Consider the following 23,225-nt stretch of genomic DNA (forward strand, 5'->3'; position numbering starts at 1 on the left):
CCAAAACTGACCCCTCCCCCAACCCCGTCAAACACCGCCCCCGCCCCCCAATCCCGTCCAACACTTCCCCAACCCCAACCCCGTCCAATACCGCCCCCGCCCCCCAACCCCGTCCAACACTTCCCCACCCTGTCCAATACCGCCCTCGCCCCCCAACCTCGTCCAACACCCCCCGCCCCCAACTCTGTCCAACACTGCCCTCACCCCCTCAACCCTGTCCAACATCTCCCCTGCCCCCAACCCCTTCCCCGCCCCCAACACCCAACCCCGTCCAACAACCCCCCCCGCCCCGTCCAACAACCCCCCCGCCCCCCCCGCCCCGTCCAACAACCCCCCCCGCCCCGTCCAACAACCCCCCCGCCCCGTCCAACAACCGCCCCGCCCCCCCCGCCCCGTCCAACAACCCCCCCCGCCCCGTCCAACAACCCCCCCGCCCCCCCCGCCCCGTCCAACAACCCCCCCCGCCCCGTCCAACAACCCCCCCGCCCCGTCCAACAACCGCCCCGTCCAACAACCCCCCCGCCCCGTCCAACAACCCCCCCGCCCCCCCCGCCCCGTCCAACAACCCCCCCGCCCCCCCCGCCCCGTCCAACAACCCCCCCGCCCCCCCCGCCCCGTCCAACAACCCCCCCGCCCCGTCCAACAACCCCCCCGCCCCGTCCAACAACCCCCCCGCCCCGTCCAACAACCCCCCCGCCCCGTCCAACAACCCCCCCGCCCCCCCGCCCCGTCCAACAACCCCCCCGCCCCCCCGCCCCGTCCAACAACCCCCCCGCCCCCCCCGCCCCGTCCAACAACCCCCCCGCCCCCCCGCCCCCCCCCCACCCCGTCCAACAACCCCCAATCTGGAGACGGTGCCTGTTTAATCACTGTAAACAAAAGACACGATCACTGTTGGAAACACGTCTTTGATGTAATGTTTCTATCGCGACTTCGAGATCTCCTTCGGACAATCTGATTTTCGGATAATTGGTATTCAGATAATCAAGGTTCCTCTCTATCTATTCCCAGTTTAGGTGCCCCAGTTTCTGCCTAATAGCATTGCAATCCCCCCCTCCCTCCCACACCATCTGCTCCTATCCCTCTCCATGAGTATAGTAAAGGTCAGGGAGTTGTGATCACTATCACCGAAATGCCCTTCGACCAAGAATTCTGAGACTTGGCCTGGTTTGTTGCCAAGCACCAAATCCAATATTACCTTCTCTCTCCTATCTACATACTGCATCAGGAATCCTTCCTGGACATTCCTGACAAAAACTGCTCTAAGTAAACTATTTGAACTAAAGGAGGTTCCAATCAATATTAGGTCATGACACCCATGACAACAACCCTTCCCAAGGTGCAGTTACTTCTGCACCTTTCCAAAATCTGCCTCCCAATCTGCTCCTCTGTGTCTCTGTCGCTATTGGGGAGTCTGTAGAAAACTCCCAAAACAGTGACTGCTCCTTTTCTGTTTCTGACTTCTACCCATACTGACTCTGCAGACCAAACCCTCCTCAACGACCTCTCTTTTTGCAGCTATGATACACTTCCTGGTTAGCAATACCACTCCCCCACCTTGTTTATCTTTCCCCTATTCTTTTTGAAAAATCTAAATCCTGGAATATCCAACAACCATTCCTGCCCCTGTGATATCCAAGCCTCCGTAATGACCGCAACATCACAGTTCCAAGTACTGATCCATGCTCTAAGTTCATCACCCTTATTCCTGACACTTCTAGCATTAAAATAGACACACTTTAACTCATCACACTGAGTACAATTTTGCCCTCTCTATTCCTGCTCACATATTCCAGATGAAAGTGAGGACTGCAGATACTGAAGAGTCAGAGTCAAAAGGTGTGGTGCTGGAAAAGAACAGCAGATCAGGCAGCATTTGAAGAGCAAGATAGTTGACATTTTGGTCATAAGCCTGATGAAAGACTTATGCCTGAACCACTGACTCTCCTGCCCCTCGGATGCTGCCTGACCTGCTGTGCTTTTCTAGCACCACACCTTTTGACTCCACCATCTTACATTAAAATGCACCTCCTCTCAACGTTGTCGCTTGCTACGTTCACCTTTAGATGGTGAGTGTCTATGTAAACACATCACTGTAAAGCCTCCTACCAGTGGTAATGATCTGCATCTACTTGTGCACCAGCCAGCAGTGCAGAGACGCTCCAACTAACTCCACTCCTCTGTTTTCCAACCTGTCTTGACTCTTGCTAATTAACTGCAGAAAGAGATTATGAAAGGATTCAAATTGGAAAAGGTGGGACATATGGATAGAAGCTGACTGTTTCCAGCAGGTGTTTCTGCAGAATGAGGAGCCATTACAATATTGTACGGAAGGGATGCACAGTGTGGGGAGAGGCATAAAGGGGAGTAGTGGTGGGAGGAATCTCTTTACAGACAGTTGAAAGTTTGAGAGATTCACTTCTGGGAGTACCACTACAGGAAGAAGTTTCATACAACCAAACAAGGAAGCCATTCAGCTCATCTGGCCTCTTCTGGCTCTTTGAAAGACCTAACCGTTTAGTCCCTTTTTCTGTTTCTTTCTCCAATGTGCTGTCATTTGACATTTTCAAAATTCACTTTTTGAAAATGATTATTGTATCTCCTTCCATGATCCTTTCAGGCAGTGCATTTCAGATCATCGTAACTCAGTGTTTAAAAAGCAAAAGTATAGGTGCCATAGTCTGATCGAACCATAGGGCTGCTCTGTTATTAGAGAGAGACAACTTGTGGTGGTTTAACCTGAAGTTCTCCAGGCCTCTGGTGAGGGGAGATGTTATGAAAGAGTCCTTCAATGGTAACCTCAGTCTGTGCAGGAACTGAACCCATGCCAAGGACTTGGACAGACTGAGCAAGTAGCAGGAGTACGATGTGGAAAAGTATGAGGTTTTGGTAGGAAGAATAGAAGCATATACTATTTCCTAAATGGGGAAAGGCTTCAGAAATCTGAAGCACAAAGGGACTTGGGAGACCTAGGCCAGGATTCTTTCAAGGTTAACATGCAGGTTCAGTTAGCAGTTAGGAAGGCAAATGAAATATTGGCATTCATTTCAAGAGGACTAGCATACAAGAGCAGAGATGTACTGTTGGGGCTGTTTCAGGCTCTGGTCAGACTGTCCTTGGAATATTGTGAGCAGGTTTGGACCCCGAATATAAGGAAAAATGTCTAGGTATTGGAGGGAGTCCAGAGGAGATTTACAAAATGATTTCATAATGAAGGGCTTGTCAGATGAAGAGCCATTGAGGTCTGTGTGTCTGTACATGGAGTTTAGGAGGATGGGTGGGGATCGGATTGAACTCACAGAGGCCTGGATGGAGTGGACTTGGAGAATGGGTTTCCACTGGTAGGAGAGACTAGGACTGAGGGCATAGCCTCAGAGTGAAGGGATGACGCTTTAGAACTGAGATGAGGAGAAATTTCTTTAGCCAGAGAGTGGTGACTCTGTGGAACCCATTGCTGCAGAGGGTTATGGAGGCCAAATTATTGCGTGTATTTAAGACAGAGATAAATTGATTAGTAAGATGATTAAGAGTTATGGGGAGAAGGCCAAAGAATGGGATTAAGAAACGTACCAACCATGATTGAATGGTGGAGTAAACTGGATGGGCCAAATGGTCTAATTCTGCTCCTATACATTATGGTCTTATAGTCTTAAGTTTGCATCAATGTGTAATGCAAATCAGTCATCAATATAAAAGGTAATTTCCACTTGAATTTATTTCCAATGAGCTGAAGACGGCATCCAATGGTTACTAATACTGTTGCTAATTGAAACAGTTTTTGCTTATTAATACCATCCAAACTCTCATCCTTATGAGTGTTTTGAATAAATCGCCCCGCAACCTTCTCTGTTCTAGAGAAGGTCACAGTTTCTCCAATATCCCCAAATAATGGAAGTCTCTCAAGCCTTGTGTCATTCAAATAAATGTCTGATGCACCCTCTTCCAGGCCCATGTTAACGTAAACTCAACTGAAGGAAAAGAATTGAAAATAAGCTTTGTAACTGCAGTTAGAATTTATTATTCCTGTACTGGGACCAGCTGGTTGGGCTGAAAGGCAATTAATTTTGTAGACATTACAATATTGCAAATTGTTAAGTGTTGCAAATAATGTAAAGATCATGGGGAATGAGGAAAACATGTACAGCTTTAAAATGGGCACTGAATCTGTGCTGGAAATGTGTTGCTGGAAAAGCGCAGCAGGTCAGGCAGCATCTAGGGAAGAGGAGAATCGACGTTTCGGGCATTAGCCCTTCTTCAGGAATGGCTAATCTGTGCCAATTGTATCTCTCCTCCCTCACCTTCTAACTCAGCTCAATACCAAAGTCACATCAGCCCAATGTTAGGTACATAGGACTTAGGGACTGGGGCAGGCCATTTGAGCCTGCTTTGCCACTCAATGAGACATGGCTGCTCTTGTCATGGTATCAACCGCACTTTTTAATTTGTCATTCGCTGGCTCTCCTACTAATCAAAAATCTGCCAACGAAAATGATTGTTTAATGTGGGGTTTGAAACCACAACCACATTTAGTGGCATTATCTATCAACTCAGACACCCTGATGATCAGATTATCAACTCCTACTTGCTACCCATGATTACACATCATTGACTGTGAGGTACATTAACCGAGTGTGAGAAGGTGAATGGTGTGAAGTCACTGTAGGACTGGGAATGTGATTGTGGCATTCTAAATCCTGCAGATTCCCCGCTCTGACTCTGGGATATATGTAGCAATCATTCTCTGAACAAGAAGCATCAAAAGTCACAAAATTCCCAACCCAACCAAAGTCCTCTAGACTACCTTGTTAAATGTGCTCCACAGAATGGAAACTAGTCTCCATCCAAACATCTTGCTTGGACTGGGAGCAGTTATTGTGAGACAGATGTATTTTGCACTGGAATTGAGGAGAGAAACAGATTTAACTAAAATCTCTATGAATGTTAACTCCAGTTACCAGTCAAAGAATGGACCAGGTCCGATCACCCAACTGATGATTGGAGGTTTCAGGAGCATGAAGGCAAAATGGTCCATAGCAAAGCCCAGGTAGGTGGGAGACAAATGAAGGTAATTATAAGCCCATTAGCTTAACATCTGTCATTGGGAAAATGCTACAGTCTATTATAGAGGATTTATATGATACTGTATTAATAAGACGTTGCCTATTTACAACAGAGATGAAGTGGAACAACTTCTCTTGGAGAAGAAGGGATCTGTGGAATTCTATATCACAGAGGGCTATTAAGGCTGGTATATAAGTATTTTCAAGGCTGAGACAGATGTTTAATCATGAAAGGACTCAAGCGTTATGGGGAAAGGCAGGAAAGGGAAACTTAGGATTATCAGATCAGCCATGAGAAATCTTTCCTTAAGAAGGTCCATGATGATCTGATAATATGGACTGTACATGTTTTTATATATTTTTACATAATTTTTAAAAACATGCATGTTTTTATGTGCTTAATATACCACTCAATGTTTACCCTATCAAATAGTCCATATTCTCCTTCCCTAAATACAATGTAAAATATCAAACCCTCTTCTGTGAAAACAGATGAGAAGTATTCATTAAGAACATCCCCAGTCTTCCTGATTGAAACACATTCCCTGTTCTGTTTCTATTCAGCTTCACTCTTTCCTTTGTTATCCTTTTATACTTTAAGTATTCATAAAACATCTTTGGAATTTCCTTGGTTTTACTTGTCAATTTCTTTTCATGCTTTTCTTTTCTTTCTCAATGTCCTGTGTAATTTTATCCTTGTACTTTTGATATTCTGCAAGGCTTTCTGCTGACTGATCTCTTTGTTTCTTGGAAGATATATTTTCTATTTTTACAATGCAATACCTGATTTACGTTAAACTTGTTGGAGTCCTTCCTTTATTTTCCAAAGTATTATTACATGTCAAGTTTGTAGTTCAAAACTTTTTGTTTCAACTGCAACCACAGTATCAGACCGAACTAACTAGAAATAGTCAACATCTCGGAAGAAAGACACTTACCGGACATGCTTGTTTTTGCTTTATCTTTTGTCAACAAATAAGTTTCTGTCTTTTTTGTCCTGTAAATAGAAAACATGGTACATGAATTAACATACTGGTAATGCTATAAAAAAAAGGAAATGGTGGACATTTTGTTGAATAATTACTTTGCATCAGTTTTATCTGGCAGAACAACAAATTCATATTGAATCTGGGGGCTGTGCTCACCAAAATTAACAAAGGTCAAAGAGCAATAATAAAGGAAATAATGGCACTGAAGAGAGAGAAATCCCCAGGAGTAGATCGTTTTCCTCTTAGACTTTTGAAAGCAGGTGAAAGTATTATTAATGCAATTGAAATCTCCCTCAATTTTGAAACTGTTATTTCAGATGCAGTCATTCAATTCTCTACTTAAAGGAGGTGAAGGGAGAAAGTTAGATAATTATTAATCAGTTTGCCTAACACCTTTTGATTGAGAAATGACTAGAGCCTATAATGAGGGATCGAGTGACTGGACACCTTGAAAATGTTCAGTTGATTAAAGAGAGCCAATGTGGATTTGTACAGAGTTGATCTACTCTGGCAAACCCAAATGAATCCTTTGAAGAGATGACTAAAGGGCAGGAGAATGTCTATGCATGTTATTTTTGTGTATTTCCAGAAGGCATTTGATAAAGTTCCTCATAAGAGACTGTTTACGAAGATTGAAACTCATGGAATTGAAGGCAATTTAATAACAAGGTTTGGAAGCTCATTGAGTGGCAGGACACAGACAAACAGGGACATTGGGCAGAAACCCCAATGGGTGGAATTGGTCTAGGGTCTTGTAGTGTTGGGGCCTTGACTATGTACTGTATTGATTAATGGTTTCAATGCCAGAATAGAGATCCACATGTCCAACATAAAGTTAGATTGCACTGGGAGCAGCTTAAAAATGACCAAAGAGATATTAACTTAATTGTGGCATAAAAATGAAAACTTCTCAGCAGGTCGAGCAGCATCTATGGAGCAAAGCATAGAGACAATGTTTCAGATTGTTCATCAGAAAGGTCTCAACTGGCTCTCATGAAAGGTCTTTGGACTGAAACGTTCACTTAGACTCTCTCTACAGGTAATACCAGGGTGCTGACAAGTCTGACATTTTCGGTTTTCATTTCACATATTTTAATCAATACAGTACATAGTGTTTTGTTTCTGTTTTAAATGAAACTATAACAAATTATTTTCAACATAGACAAGTGTGAATTCACCCACACAGAACACTTCCTAAAGAGTGGGAATTCCTAACAGTGGTTTGCCTGAAGATATTCCAGAATCCATGCATAGAGGTTTCTTGTATGGAATAGACAGCTATGAACAATGGAACACTCACCTTCATATCTAAGGGTAGGAGTGATTGTACTTGGAAACCTTAGTTAGATCCCATCTGAAGTAGGAAATTAGGAAAGCAAATTGTGTTTTAATCTTTATGATAAGGATTTTAGAGTATAACAGCAAAGATTTTATATGGCCTTAATGAGAACTCACTAAAGAAACCCTGTGTAAAGCACGGTTGTCCAATGTTTCACATGGGGAGCTATTTTCCAATTTTCTTTCACTCAGCACAAGGGAATTGAAAACACTTTAACATTTTTGCTATTGCTATTATGATTGAATTGAATTTTGGTAAAATAATTCCAAATAAGAAGTCAATAATTTAAATGAATGAGTAATTAATAAAAAAAATTATTAAAAAGTGTCAAGCAGCAGAGCTAGCGAATCAAACCTTTTTTTGTCTTTTCAGCTTAGTAGCAGAGATAGTGGGAAACAGAGCAGGCCCCTATGTCCTGATCATCAGAGAATGAGACAGGGACTGGGGCTGAGCTTAGGGAGCCGGGTTTAACTATCCCTGCTATTGTGTTCATTTCTGGTGGTGCACACTTTGAGATGGTCTCAGCCAACTGCATTTGAAAGTGTGGGTCAATAGGGGGCTGCCTTTCAGCCTGGGTGTTTCTCCTCCCCAGCCTACCTTGTGGAAAGGTTTTCAGAAGGGAAGAGGGTGGGTATGGCAGCATCATAATAGCAATGTCACTGGTCTAGTCATCCAGAACCCCAGGCTAATGTTCTGGAGATACGAGTTCAAATCCTACTACTGAAGAAGGTGACATTTGAATTCAATAAAAAAACCTGGAATGGACAGCTAGCCTAACCATCATAGTTTCACTGACCTGTTTTCTGACTGTGACATAAGGAATATTTTGAACATTCTGAGGCTAGCACCCGAGGACAGGATAACAGTTGAACATAAGTGGTTGGAGTGCCATAAGCGGATTCATAAGTGGGTGGCACAGTGGCTCAGTGGTTAGCACTGTTGTCTCACACTAGGGACCTAGGTTTGATTCTAGCTTCAAGTGATTGTGTGGAGTTTGTACATTCTCCCAGTGTCTGCAAGGGTTTCCTCCGGGTGCTCCAGTTTCCACCCACGGTCCAAAGATGTGCAGGTTAGGTGGATTGGCCATGCTAACTTGCCTGTCGTGTCCAGGGATGTGCAGGCTACAGGAAATGGAAAAAGCAGGGTTACAGGGAGAGAGTGTCCAAGTGGCCTGCTTCCACATTGTAGGGATTCACTGATTCTATGATAATGGTAACCATGTTGGTTGCTATTAAAAAATGTCTGGTCATTAAAATCTGCCATCCTTACTTGGTGTGGCCTACATGTGATTCCAAACCCATAGCTATACAATTGACTCTTAACTGCCCTTTGGACAATAAATGCTGGTAAAACCCAGTAGATGCCAACATCCCAAGAACAAATCCAAATAAAAAAATCTATTGCTCCCACTTGGACTCACTCACTCACTCTCTCACACTCAGACACACGAACGCGCACACACTCTTTCTTCTCAAGCTTTGCCACCCTCATTGCGATGCGCTCCAGCATCAGCAAAATGCTGATAGCCCTGTAAAATGCCTATGATAGGGTCTTTAATGATGGTAATCCCATGCCTGTCCCTGGGAGTGGTCAGCCTACCTGTTTCTGGCTCCTCCATTGAGAAATTTTCCCTCGTGACAGGAAAGGTTAGCAAGGTTAGACCTCACAGAATACAGGGAGAACTAGCCATTTGGATACAGAACTGGCTCAAAGGTAGAAGACAGAGGGTGGTGGTGAAGGGTTGTTTTTCAGACTGGAGGCCTGTGACCAGTGGAGTGCCACAAGGATCGGTGCTGGGTCCTCTACTTTTTGTCATTTATACAAATGATTTAGATGTGAGCATAAAGAGGTATGGTTAGTAAGTTTGCAGATGACACCAAAATTGGAGGTGTGGTGAACAGCGAAGAAGGTTACCTCAGATTACAACAGGATCTTGATCAGACCGGCTGATGGGCTGAGAAGTGGCAGATGGAATTTAATTCAGATAAATGTGAGGTGCTGCATTTTGGGAAAGCAAATCTCAACAGGACTTATATACTTAATGGTAAGGTCCTAGGGAGTGTTGCTGAACAAAGAGACCTTGGAGTGCAGGTTTGTAGCTCCTTGAAAGTGGAGTTGCAGGTAGATAGGATAGTGAAGAAGGCATTTGGTATGCTTTCCTTTATTAGTCAGAGTATTGAGTACAGGAGTTGGGAGGTCATGTTGCGGCTGTACAGGACATTGGTTAGGCCACTGTTGGAATACTGCGTGCAATTCTTGTCTCCTTCCTATCGGAAAGATGTTGTGAAACTTGAAAGAATTCAGAAAAGATTAACAAAGATGTTGCCAGGGTTGGAGGATTTGAGCTACAGGGAGAGGCTGAACAGGCTGGGGGTGTTTTCCCTGGAGCGTCGGAGGTTGAGGGGTGACCTTATAGAGGTTTACAAAATTATGAGGGGCATGGATAGGATAAATAGACAAAGTCTTTTCCCTGGGACTGGGGAGTCCATAACTAGAGGGCATAGGTTTAGGGTGAGAGGGGAAAGATATAAAAGAGACCTAAGGAGCAACTTTTTCACGCAGAGGGGGTACATGTATGGAATGAGCTGCCAGAGGAAGTGGTGGAGGCTGGTACAATTGCAACATTTAAGAGGCATTTGGATGGGTATATGAATAGGAAGGGTTTGGGGGAATATGGGCTGGGTGCTGGCAGGTGGGACTAGATTGGGTTGGGATATCTGGTCGGCATGGACGGGTTAGATCGAAGGGTCTGTTTCCATGCTGTACATCTCTATGACTCTATGACAGGATCAATGTGAAATTTCTTCCCAAATTTATTGCTCCACCCACTTATATCCAACTATCATCGTGCCCTCAGGTGCCAGTATAATCCGAGCCTTAGAATTTGTAAAATATTCCCTTTGTCACAGTCAGAACACAGGTTGATAAAATTACGATTCTTAAAGTTGTTTGATTGTTCTGTATAATTTAATTTATACAATAAATTTAAATGCCTGAACATTACCATATCATTGTATAAGGTTTGAAAGGATAACCAGTAGAAGACAAGAACCTCTATTAAAGCCAGTGCATCTGCAAATCGTAAGATTTATTGATTGAAATCAATGGAAAAGAAAAATGTAAAAATTGCTGACAATTTTCTTTTACTTATTTTACATTATTATAAAGAGTTAAAATTACTCTTGGAAAGTAGAGAAGGTGTAGATTTATGGTAGAGACAATAAAACTCCGACTGTACAGAGGGCCCAAAGTAAACTGGGTAAAGTGTATAACGATTCCTGATCTATTATCATAAATATATCAAGTGGCATCCCTTCTCAGGTCGAACATTTTGTCATTGTGTTGGGCTGATAACAGGAGTGGTCCATACTCACGGGTGTGGATCTGGCAGGACCACATCGTCAGGGCGGACCTGAAAGAAGTTCAGAATCCACTGGCAGCGGGAGATCTTTGGCGGTTGGTTGACCAAGGACTGGATGTAGTCAGAAAGAGTACTTTGCCTGTTCTCTGTGGCCTTGTGACCCTCTAACCATCTGGGAGCTGTGAAGAACACAATGCTGTGTCATTGCCCAAAAGAAGAGTTGACTGTCACTGAAGAGATCACCATTTTCCTGCAGGAAACACAGCAGCCAATTTGCACACAGCAAGCTCTCACAAATAGCAATTTGATCATTCAGTATACGAACAGCACATCCACATTTAATTTATGTTCAGTACATACGGAACCAAAGATTGGGCCTGGAGTGAAGAGGGGTTTGCAGGGAGCTGGGGGTAGGGATTATTGTGGGCGATGGCTGGTTGTAATATAACAGGAAATTACCTGTAATATTGGCTGAGAAATCAAGGAAAACACTAGACATGACACTTGGAAGAGTATGGTTTAGGCTTAATAGTGGGAGTTCTGTGAATACAGAGAGATAGATGTGGCACTAACAGTATGAAGGTGAGGGGTGAGGGGTGGGGGGTTGGGGGGTGGCTAGCTGACTGTTAGGCTGCCGGCTGACTGATGTGGCTGGAGCAGCCAGTCAGGTTTCTGATGTTTGGGGAGGAGATGAATCCACTTGTGAGGTCACTGAATGTTTTCCAGCGCAGTGGCCAGCTCCTTGGGGCCAGACCCTTTTCTCTGGTCACCTTTGGCCTTCTCAAGATCTATCGTCAGGGCTCTTCCAGGGTTCTCTCCTTCTTTCCCTTCCGTCATTAACACCTCCAGCAGTCCGTTTGAAAATGTGAGGGTGCTCTCTCTTTGGTCTCAGTGCTCATTTGATCTCCTGTTCCCTCCAAGTGAAAATTCCAGAGACACTCTGCAGTAACTTTTGTCAATTGAGTCAATTGCTTTCAGAGGGATAGGTTGTCTTTAAGAGCTGCAGGCTGGCTGTACATTGTGCTCGCCACACAGACTACTGGGCTCCCTGATCAGCAGGATTGTTTCACACTCTGCTTCCTTAATAAGATTTGGATTTGCCGGTATAAAGCAAGAATCTCCATCAACATAAACATTCATATTCACTGCTCTCATGTGATAAGGTAAATCAATGAAAATGTTTCTTCTCCCTCATATTAAAGACAATTTAATGATGATCCTAAGCTGCAGAGAGTTTACACAGGGATCACCATCCTCAAAATTCCTCTCCCTCCACCTTACCCTTAAACAGAGAAAACATTGAAGCAAATGTTTTCACAATAAACGACAGCTTCCAAGCCTAATGCAGACCTACCTGGTAAACGGGGTAGAGTCCTGTTTTTGGAATCAATTTCTCCAGCTTCAATAGGAAACATCTCCTTCAGCATTTTCTGATGAGAGGAAGAAAAACCTAAATGTGAAATTGTTAAATAGAAAACATTGACTTACTTTAACAGGTACAAAGTTCGTCCGGTGAAATGTAAGAAAATATATTCTGAAACAAGAAGATTTGAGAAGATAAATCAAAAATAAAAAATTTGGCCATAAATATGGATTTTAAAGAGAATCATCATGAAGAAGAAAGCTGGAGCTGCTTTCCTTCGAGAGAAGCGAGCCAAGAGAAGTTTCTATTGAAGTTTTCAGAGTCCACATGGGTATGGACAGGGAGAAACTGCTCCCACTCAAAGGATTGAATACAAGAGGACACAAATTTAAAGTTAATTTGCAAAAGAAACAAAGGCGAGGTGAGAAAGAAAAACCTTTACACACAGTGAGTGTTTAGGGTCTGGAATGCACTGCCTGGAAATGTGATGGAGGTGGGTTATAGAGGGCACCAGATGTTTATTTGAATAGAAACAATATTCAGGGTTTAGAGGAAGAGGCTGAAGAATAACAGCAAATTATAATGCTCATTCAGAGGGAAGGGTGCTGATAGATGGGAGGAATGGCCTTCTGCATTGCATCAATTCTGAGAGGGGGAGAGTATGGTATGGAGTGACTGAGCAATTTAGGAAAGGGGCAATTAAAGAGGGCGTGGAATAGATGACCAGAAGCACAGGCTAAATGGGGAAGGGGTTAAGCAAGGATCTGTACTTTAAGCTGGTTTGGTGTAGTGTCAGATCATGAACAAACAGCAACATCAACCCAGCTATCTCCCACCAATCACTCTAACTGGCAACAGCTTTGCTGTCTCTCCCTTCCTCAAGGAATGATATTCAGTAAGTCCCTCAAAGATGAATAAAATGGAGCCAGGGAGTTTTATAGAAAAAGGGTTCTGGGAAAAATTCATAACATCAAGGAGCAATGAACAGAAGCTAACTTCAATACCTAATAATGAAGACTGAAGAATCATATTCCCAATATGGGAAGTGAAATTCGGATATACCTAACAGGAATAGATTGCTCTGCTCCCACAGCCCCATAATGTGGAGGAGCTAGTGTTGGACTGGGGTGGACAAAATTAAAAATCACATACACCAGGCTATAGTCCAATAGGTGTATTTGAAAGCACTGGCTTTCAGAGCACTGCTCCTTCATAGGCAGCTACCTGGTGTAGGAGCAGTGCTTCAAAAGCTACTGCTTCCAAGTAAACCTGTTGGACTATAACCTGGTGTCATGTGATTGTTGACTTTGTGAGCCCCAGAATGATCATTCTACTCGAGTTACAAATGACTCAGGAGCTCACTCCAAATTGTTCACAGCTTCCAAGGACATTTAAATTCAGCTGCTTGTCGAGTTACACCTCACCTGTCCTCCAGGTTGAGTTTAGCTATGACCCAATAGAATATAAGAACATAAGCCCCAGGAGCTGGAATTACAATTCAGTCTCTCACGCCTGCTCTGCTGCCTGATCATGGCTCATCGCATCTTAGCTTCAAATCTACTTTCCTGACCGCCCTCCTTAACCATTCAAGCCTTTAGTAACTAAAAATCTGTCAACCTCCTCCTTAAAATTATTCAGTGTGCCAGTGAATTCGAGATTCACTGCCGTTTGAGGGAAGAACCCCTCTTCATCTCTTCAGATTGAGACCTGATACCCTTTATCCAAAAACTATGACCTTGTTCCAGATTGTCTCTGAAGGGAAAATATCAATTTTGTCAATTGCCTTTAATATCTTAGATATCTCAATTATAGCTGTCATTCTTTTAAACGTGAGTGAATATGGGTTTGAACTGCTCCATCTTTCCTCACAGGAATTAGATTCTTCTGATCCGAGACAAACTTCTTCTGATCCGAATTCAATGTAGCTAAGTGCGAGGTGATTCACTTTGGGAAGAATAACAAAAAGATGGGGTACTGGGCTAATGGTCGGATACTTGGTAGTGTGGATGAGCAGAGGGATCTTGGTGTCCATGTACACAGATCTCTGAAAGTTGCCACCCAGGTAAATAGTGCGGTGAGGAAGGCATATGGCGTACTGGCTTTTATTGGTAGAGGAATTGAGTTCCGGAGTCCTGAGGTCATGATGCAGTTGTATAAGACTCTGGTACGGCCGCATCTGGAATATTGTGTGCAGTTTTGGTCGCCATACTATAGGAAGGATGTGGAGGCATTGGAACGGGTGCAGAGGAGGTTTACCAGGATGTTGCCTGGTATGGAAGGAAAATCGTATGAGGAAAGACTGAGGCACTTGGGGCTGTTTTCACTAGAGAAAAGAAGGTTTAGGGGTGACTTGATTGAGGTGTACAAGATGATTAGGGGGTTAGATAGGGTCGACAGTATGAACCTTTTCCCGCGTATTGAGTCGGGTATTACAAGGGGGCATAGCTTTAAATTAAGGGGGGGTAGATATAGGACTGATGTTAGGGGTAGGTTCTTCACTCAGCGAGTCGTTAGTTCATGGAATGCCCTGCCAGTAACAGTGGTGGACTCTCCCTCTTTATGGGCATTTAAGAGGGCATTGGATAGGTATATGGAGGATAGTGGGTTAGTGTAGTTTAGGTGGGCTTGGATCGGCGCAACATCGAGGGCCCAAGGGCCTGTACTGCGCTGTATTCTTCTATCTATCTATCTAAACTCTAATAAGTGAGACATCATTGCTGCCTTGCTTTCCATAATGATGCATCCTATGATCACAAATGGATACCATTTCAAAGCCATTGAAACCAGTGAAATCTACAGAGAAGCCTTTACAAATTTCTGACCATTTTTTAAATGTCTGACTGTAACCTTTGACCACTACCTCAATTTGTTAATATCCACTGACTTTAGCATAAACACTCACAGAACTTATCGTTCGTTTATCAATTTCAATAACTTGTTTCAAATTGAAGAAACTGAGTACATTTATTCAAAAGCAGGGTTAACAGTGGCCCTATGCAAAACAGAGATCACAACACAATAACTGAATAGCTTCAGCACATATTCTGCAAAGAGATTACTCCAGATTCAGGAGGGATTGCTTGGCAGAAACTTGCAGGAAGGAGTAAGATGGCCTAATTTATCGTAATGTTTTGTACTTCTTCCTCAAAGCCTTCCATTTTGCTTCCCCCCCCCACTACCATTCTTCCACAAATCTCCAAAACTGAGGCTCACCTTCTCAATTCAAGATGTTAGGTTCTCACTGGTGTGTTCAGCTGGTAGCTCAGCCGATTGGCCAAAGATCTTTGGTGAACCTTTTTGGTGAATGTTGTTGGAGGGAGCAAGTTAAGCTTCTGAGGGACATGATACAAAAGCAGGAAGTCAGAGTGAAGTGCTGATCAACAGTAATCTAATTGAATGATAGAGTAGGGTCAAGCACTAAAACGCCTTTCTCTGTCTCCTGCATTCCACAAGGTGAAGGCATTACATGTGTTAGGTCATATCCTCACACAGTGCTCCTGCGTGTACACTTTCCAAGAGGGTACAGGGTAGGCTGAGGAGAAGGACAGTCACTCAATATTAAACAGAGAGGAAACACAAACTGGTTTCCCTTCGTCTATCTCATGGGCAATGAAACCAGTTTTTTCAAAGTTTTCCTGTAGGATTTGGAACATCATTAGCTGGGCCTGTATGTATTGCCTGTCCCTACTTAACTTGGTGTACAAGATGATTAGGGGTTTAGATAGGGTCGACAGTGAGAATCTTTTTCCACGTATGGAGTCAGCTATTACAAGGGGGCATAGCTTTAAATTAAGGGGGGGTAGGTATAGGACAGATGTTAGGGGTAGGTTCTTTACTCAGCGAGTCGTGAGTTCATGGAATGCCTTGCCAGTAGCAGTGGTGGACTCTCCCTCATTATGGGCATTTAAGCGGGCATTGGATAGGCATATGGAGGATAGTGGGCTAGTGTAGGTTAGGTGGGCTTGGATCGGCGCAACATCGAGGGCCGAAGGGCCTGTACTGCGCTGTATTCTTCTATGTTCTATGTTCTAACCTCAAGAAGCTGCCTTCTTGAATGACTGAAGCCTATCTACCCAGATTGTTAGGGAGGGAATTCCAGGATTTGACCCAGCAACAGTGAAGCAATAACAATATATTTCCAAGTCAGGATGGTGAGTAGCTCGGAGGGGAATTTACAGTAGTGTTCCCACGTATCTGCTGCCATTGTTCTTCTCATTTTGTAGATAGTACACATGCCGGTGCGGAGCATCAGAGGTGGAGGGAGCAGATGTTGAAAGTGGTAGATGAAGTGTCAATCAAGTGGGCTACTTTGTATTATGAATACACAAACATAGAAATTAGAAGCAAAAGTAGGCCCTTAAAGTCTGCTCTGCCAGTTAATAAGATCATAAATAAATGTTTATGTTTTAAATTCCACATTCCCATCCACTCCCTGATAACTTTTGATTCACCTGCAAATAATAATCTGCCTGAAAAAAATCTAGTGAGACTGCCACCACCACCTTCTGAGCCAAGAGTTCCAACGTCAAATGACCTTCTAAGAAAAAAAAGTCATAGAGTCATAGAGATGTACAGCACAGAAACAGACCCTTCGGTCCAACCCGTCCATACTGACCAGATATCCCAAGCCAATCTAGTCTCACCTGCCAGCACCGGGCCCATATCCCTCCAAATCCTTCCTATTCATATACCCATCCAGATGCCTTTGAAATGTTGCAATTGTACCAGCCTCCACCACCTCTGCTGGCAGCTCATTCCATACACGTACCACCCTTTGTGTGAAAAAGTTGCCCCATAGGCCTCTTTTATATCTTTCTCCTCTCATCCTAAACCTATGCCCTCTAGTTCTGGACTCCCCGATCCCAGGGAAAAGACTTTGTCTATTTACCCCATCCATGCCCCTCATGATTAAATCCCGTCATCTCTGGCTTAAAATTTGTGACTTCTAATTGTAAAACAGTTAAGGACTTACTCACAACACACGCTTTCCACATCCATTTTGCCGAGACCATTCAGGATTTTATAAACTTCAAACATTCACCTCTCAGTTGTCTAAACTCCAGTGGAAACAAGCAGAACCTGTCCAACTAGAAAACCTTTTCTGAACTACCTCCAATGCATCTACATCCTTCTTTACTTAAATAAGGTGATATTATCTCACCAATAACTGAAACATATATTTATGTTCACTTCCTCTTATTATAAAGGCCAGCACCGCTTTTGTCTTCCTGATTATGTGCTGCACTTGGATGGTGTCAAGTTTCTTGAGCATTATTGCACTCATCCAGGCAAGTGGGGAGTATTCCATCACAGTGCTGGCTTGTGCCTTGTGCATAGTGGACAGGCTTTGGGGAGGCAGGAGATGAGTTACTTGCTGCATATTCCTAGCCTCTGACCTGCTTTGATAGCCACTGTACTTGGATGACTAGTCCAATTCAATTTCTGGTCAATGGTAACAATGTTGGTTGTTGAAAATGGGGAATTCAGTGACAGAGGTGACATTGAATGTCAAGGGAAGAAGATTAAATTCTCCATGCTTGGAAATGATCATTGCCTGGCATTTGTGTGATGTGAATGTAACTTACCTATTGTCAGTCCAAACTTGAGTGCTGTCCAGGTCTTGCTGCATAAGGACACAGACTGCTTCAGTATCAAAGATATGTGAACATCATACAGTCATCAATGGAATTCTAACCTGATGATGGAGGGAAGGTCAATGATGAAGCAGCTGAAGATGGTTGGGCCTGGGACATTACCCTGAGGAGCTCCTGCAGAGATGTTCTGAAACTGAGATGACTGACCTTCAAACATAACCATTTTCCTGTGTGCTAGGTAGGACTCAAACCAGCAGAGAGCTTTCCCCCGATTTCCATTGATTCAAGTTTTGCTAGGGTTCCTTGGAGCCACACTTGGTCAAATGCAGCCTCGATATCAAGGGTTGTCACTCTTGCTAAACTATGTAAGATGAGCTCACCCCAGTACAGATGCTGTCATTCTAAGCACATGTCAATGATTGAAAAGATGGATCACTCATAAAGGTGACTGGAGGGAAAACAGACTCAGAGCTAGAAATGTGTTGCTGGAAAAGCGCAGCAGGTCAGGCAGCATCCAAGGATCAGGAGAATCGACGATTCGGGCATAAGCCCTTCCTCAGGAATAAGCCCTGAGGAAGAGCTTATGCCCGAAACGTCGATTCTCCTGTTCCTTGGATGCTGCCTGACCCGCTGCGCTTTTCCAGCAACACATTTCTAGCTCTGATCTCCAGCCCTCACTTTCTCTCGGGAAAAGAGACTCAGTTCTGCATTGTAAATCAGAATGATTTCCTGCTACCCAATTCTTTCCCCTCTCTCTGCTGCTAGATACTAAACCAAGGAGGATAGCAACAACCAACTGACTCCCATGGATACATTAAAGAGGAGGTGAAAATTAAATCAGGGGAAAGGAATGAAGAGGTACAAGGATAGAGAAGGAGGCAGCTTGTGTGATCCAACATCACTGGTATGAGCTATTAGGGCCAAATGGTCTGTGTCCAGGTTATAAATTCACTGTCAATTTGAAATGCGTTTCTGAGTGCCTGGTGAAGCAAGCAGCAGCTGGTGGAATGACACTCAGTCACAGTTAGTCAGTCTCTGCTGTCCAACATCACTGTGGGAAGACAGTCAGAACACTCACTTCCCACTGTCTAGATTTGAAGTATGCAAATTTTTAATGTCGAAATGTCGAAGGAAAATGGTATAAGACAGACTGGGTCAGCATGAAGAAGATAGAACTGATCGCTTAGCTAATGACAGAGATGGGGGAACAGCAAGTTAGCCAACTGCCAAGTTAGTTTAAGCCCTCCCCAATATTGCCCCCACCTCCCAATATTTCTGATTGATAATAACCTGCCCTCAATCTAATTTAAACTGATTGTGAGCATATCAGCGAGTTTCAATGGTGTTTCTTGCCAATGTGACAAACTGAGGATAACTGGGATGAAGAAGGTAAACTCAGCTTGTCTTCTCAATTCAAGAAAAACACTCTAAAAAGGTTTGAGGATTTCTTTTGAAAATTTCACATTGAGAAAGCTCATTTTGAAAAAGCCTATTTGTTTAAACACTGCTGCCAAAATACATCAGATGTTCTAACTTTCTGTCTTATTTATTCTGTTTTATCACACCAAGTACTCCTACTGAAAGGTAAAATTAGACCACATTAGATCACTCAGTCACAAGTGGATCCATTTACTCCCATTGTAAATGTTAATAAATGATTTATTCGCTTGAATACAGTGCCATTCTCAAGTGCTATGTGATGGTAAACCACTTCATTCTTCATGGAACAAATGAAGCACTGCCATTTCATTGGACTCTTAGAAGCAGAACATCCTCTTTAAGGGCGCAAATGTCACGCCTTGTCATAATTAAAGGCTCTATGTCTATTAAAAGACTGTGTTTCATTGTACTTTAACATTGTGTTGCTTTAAGAGCTGGATACGTTGATAAACTAGAGACCAGGATGAAACCACATGACCAACTGCAATAGATGTGAACTAAGGTGCTTTTGTGATGCAGTGGTAATATCTCTACCTCTGGGTCAGGTGGTTTGGGGTCAAGTCCTATCTGCTCTAGACTTGTGTCATAACATCTTTGAACAGGTTGATTCGAAAGTACCTAAAAGTGAGCAAGAGACAGGACATAAAATGGTTATCTGCAGTGAAAACAAAACCTGCTGGAGATCACCATGGGTCAGGCGGCATCCATGGCAAGCTAATGTTTCTTTATCTAGATGACTCTTTATCAGAGATGAACGTTAGTTTGCTTTCTCTCCATGGATGCTGCCTGACCTGCTGTGATCTCGAGTATTTTTTTTGTTTTCAGTTCATATTCCAGCATCTCCGGTAATTTGCTCCTCCATGGTTATCTGCAAGTTGTGGTCTGTGCTGTTTAATAAACGCGTTAAAAAATGAGGTTGTGGTTATTCAAACAGCTTTTCAGAAGAAAAGTCCTTAATACGTGTTAATTAATATTGGAAAATAGAGGAGGGCAAAAGGACATCCAGTTAGGAAACAGTAAATGAATTTAACAGCTAGGAACTAGCTCAAGAGGACTGGAAAGGATCAGCACCCAATTCCAGCCAAAATCAATCATCAGAATTACTGGTAAAATTCAAGATCTAATGCAGGATTAAGACCTATTGCAAAATGACAGAAAAAAAAACAGCCTGAAAATGCAAGTTTAAGGACACAGAAGAAAGGCCAACTTTCAACGAGTGAGGGACTCTGCATAACCTGAAGTACAAGAAGTGCTAATTGAAAAGAACAAGCTCACAACATTACAGACTATACACATTGGCAGAACAAGCGAAGCCATGTACAGACAAGTGAGCATGTTGTTTATCCAAACGACCAGCCTTCAATTAAAGAAGAAAAGTAAGTGAAACAGTGACAAAAGAATGTACATCAGAGAGGGAGAGAATTGTGTCGATGCTTTGAATGACCACGTGAATTCACAGACAGATGGAAATGTCTCATCTCTGCATCAATCTGCAGAACTTGTGGGAAGAACACTGGGAAAAGATGTGCAGAACAAAAGAGGAATGTTAACCATGAATCAAAGGAAACAGAGTAACAGGGCCAATGGTTAGGAAAAAAAAACAATGCATCCAATCACCTGCAAGATGCCTTTGAGTTTGAGAACACGATAGACACAGGAAATACACAACTGCATGAAGTGGCTAGATTAGAGTGGTGCTTGAAAAACACAAGCAGTTCAGGCAGCATCTGAGGAGCAGTAAAAACAACGTTTCGGGTAAAAGCCCTCCATACTGTATTCCTGGTGAAGGGCTTTTGCCCGAAACGTCGATTTTACTGCTCCTCGGATGCTGCCTGAACTGCTGCGTTTTTCCAGCACCATTCTAATCTAGACTTTGGTTTCCAGCATCTGCAGTCATTGTTTTTACCTGCATGAAGTGGCTGCATGCCACAACTTCCAGACAAAGGAAATTCACACAAACATTTAGATGAGATAGAGGATGAGGAACAAGCTCATAGTGAGAAATCTGACGGTAAAGGTTAACACCAGAGTACAGGTTAACATCATCCAACTTAGACGAGACCAGAGCATCTTTCCTGAAAATTTGGAGATAACTGGAAAGGTGTTGTGAAAACAAGCTAACAGTGCACCAGGGAAGTGAGATTCAACAGTTAGGAACAAGCTATACCAGAGGGATACACTAGACATTAATTGTATGTTCTATGCCACTGAAACAAAGGTTTCCACTCTCCTGGGGCTGAACATTTGTAAAAAGCTGCAATTTATCCCAATGAACATGAGGTGGAGGAGACAGAATAGAGAGTTGGAGATAGTTCATCCACTGAAAAGCAGCCTCCAAGAGTGTTCTGCATGCCCTACTCCTGGGGCAATAATTTCCTGTCTTGTGAACAGGGTGTTTATACACACTCTTATCACTTACAAATAAACATCAGTTTTCTCTTTGCAAGTGTGTTCCATATGCCACCTAGAGGTAGTTCTTATACAATTTACCTGCACAGCTTTTTCTGTAACACAATACCAACATATCAAGTTTCTAGCCAGGCAGCCAGTTAGGTTAGAATTCAATAAAGAGCACGATTCTTTCCAAACACAAAGGGTGATTCAAACATTGAGGAGCTGAACGATTATGAGAAGCCATAATAATAGTTGAGGCAAATGATACAGGTCCATTTAAGGTGAGACTCAATAAAAAGGTGAAGGAGACAGGGCTAAGAGCTCGTACTGAGAGAAATGCATGAGGAAGCTGAAAATGTGTTGCTGGAAAAGCGCAGCAGGTCAGGCAGCATCCAGGGAACAGGAGAATCGACGTTTCGGGCATAAGCCCTTCTTCAGGGCTTATGCCCGAAACGTCGATTCTCCTGTTCCCTGGATGCTGCCTGACCTGCTGCGCTTTTCCAGCAACACATTTTCAGCTCTGATCTCCAGCAGCTGCAGTCCTCACTTTCTCCTCGAAGAAATGCATGAGGAAGGATGGCAGGAACAACCTCATAGACTGGTGAGACCAAATGGCCTGTTTCTGTGCTGTACATTCGACCTGTCTCTCAGGGCAGTAATCTTTGTGAAGTTTGCTGGTTGTGGATACCATTTGCCCTCAAATTCATTGTTTAAGAGAAACAAAGATCGTAAAACGTTTGGGAGACAACAAGCACCAGCCTCAGGAACTGAAATGGGATCAGAAGAATCATAGAAAGAGGCCATTCAGTCCATTGAGCCCACACTGACCCCTCTGAAGGGCATCCCACTCAGACCAACCTGCCTACCTCTGTAACCCTGCATTTTCCATGGCTAATTCACCAAGCCTACACATCCCTGGACACTGGCAATTTCAGCCTGGCTGCACATCTTTTACCTGTGGGGTAAAACCAGAGCTCCTGGAGGAAACCCACATAGACACGGGGAGAATGTGCAAACTCCACACAAGCAGTTGCCCGAGGGTGGAATCAAACCTAGGTCCCTAGTGCTGTGAGACAGCAATGCTAACCACCGAGCTACTGTGCTGCCCTGGAATGGTGGCTGAAATATCAAAGATAAATTCAGATTTATATAGCACCTTTCAAAACTTCAAGCAAAGCATGGTATAGTCAATTAATCACTACTTGAAGTGCAGTCAATGTTAAGAAACATTGGTGGCGACAAGAGCAGTTCAGAGGTTGAGGAACCGGCAGTGAGTAACTCACATTCTCACTCTCCAAAGTCTGTCCACCATCTACAAGGCACATGTCAGGAGTGTAATGGAATGCTCCCCACCTGCCTGGATGGGGGCAGCTCCAACAACACTCAAGAAGCTCGACACCAACCAGGACAAAGCAGCCCACTTGATTGTCACTGCATCCACAGAAGCAGCAGTGTGTACTGTCTACAAGATGCACTACAGAAATTCACCCAAGGTCCTTAGCTAGCACCTTCCAAATCCTCGACCACTTCCATCTATAAGGACAAGGGCAGCAGATACATGGGAATACCACCATCTCCAAGTTTCCCTCCAAGGCCCTCACCACGTGGTGTTGCTGGGTCAAAATCCTGGAACTCCCTTCCTAATGGCACTGTGGGTGAACCAGACAGACACCATCACTTTCTCA

General features: G+C 43.6%; 1 protein-coding gene across 2 annotated transcripts in view; it reads right to left on the reverse strand.

Annotated features, from left to right (window-relative positions):
* ncf1 (neutrophil cytosolic factor 1) overlaps positions 1-23,225 on the reverse strand; it is a 72,301-nt gene that overhangs the window by 34,739 nt on the left and 14,337 nt on the right. Inside the window, exons 1-4 of one of the 2 annotated variants that reach the window (XM_043718853.2) lie at positions 17,085-17,107; positions 12,104-12,179; positions 10,763-10,928; positions 5,999-6,057 (exon numbers count right to left, since the gene is read on the reverse strand). In XM_043718853.2, the coding sequence (XP_043574788.2) occupies positions 5,999-6,057; positions 10,763-10,928; positions 12,104-12,176 (298 nt within the window). In that variant the 5' untranslated portion in view covers positions 12,177-12,179; positions 17,085-17,107. Of the gene's footprint in view, positions 1-5,998; positions 6,058-10,762; positions 10,929-12,103; positions 12,180-17,084; positions 17,108-23,225 lie in introns of those variants that run through there. The other variant, XM_043718848.2, reaches the window with a different exon arrangement.

Source organism: Chiloscyllium plagiosum, unplaced genomic scaffold, assembly GCF_037043375.1.
Source record: "Chiloscyllium plagiosum isolate Xiang-an unplaced genomic scaffold, Cpla_swu_hap1 HiC_scaffold_31, whole genome shotgun sequence".
NCBI lineage: Eukaryota > Metazoa > Chordata > Chondrichthyes > Orectolobiformes > Hemiscylliidae > Chiloscyllium > Chiloscyllium plagiosum.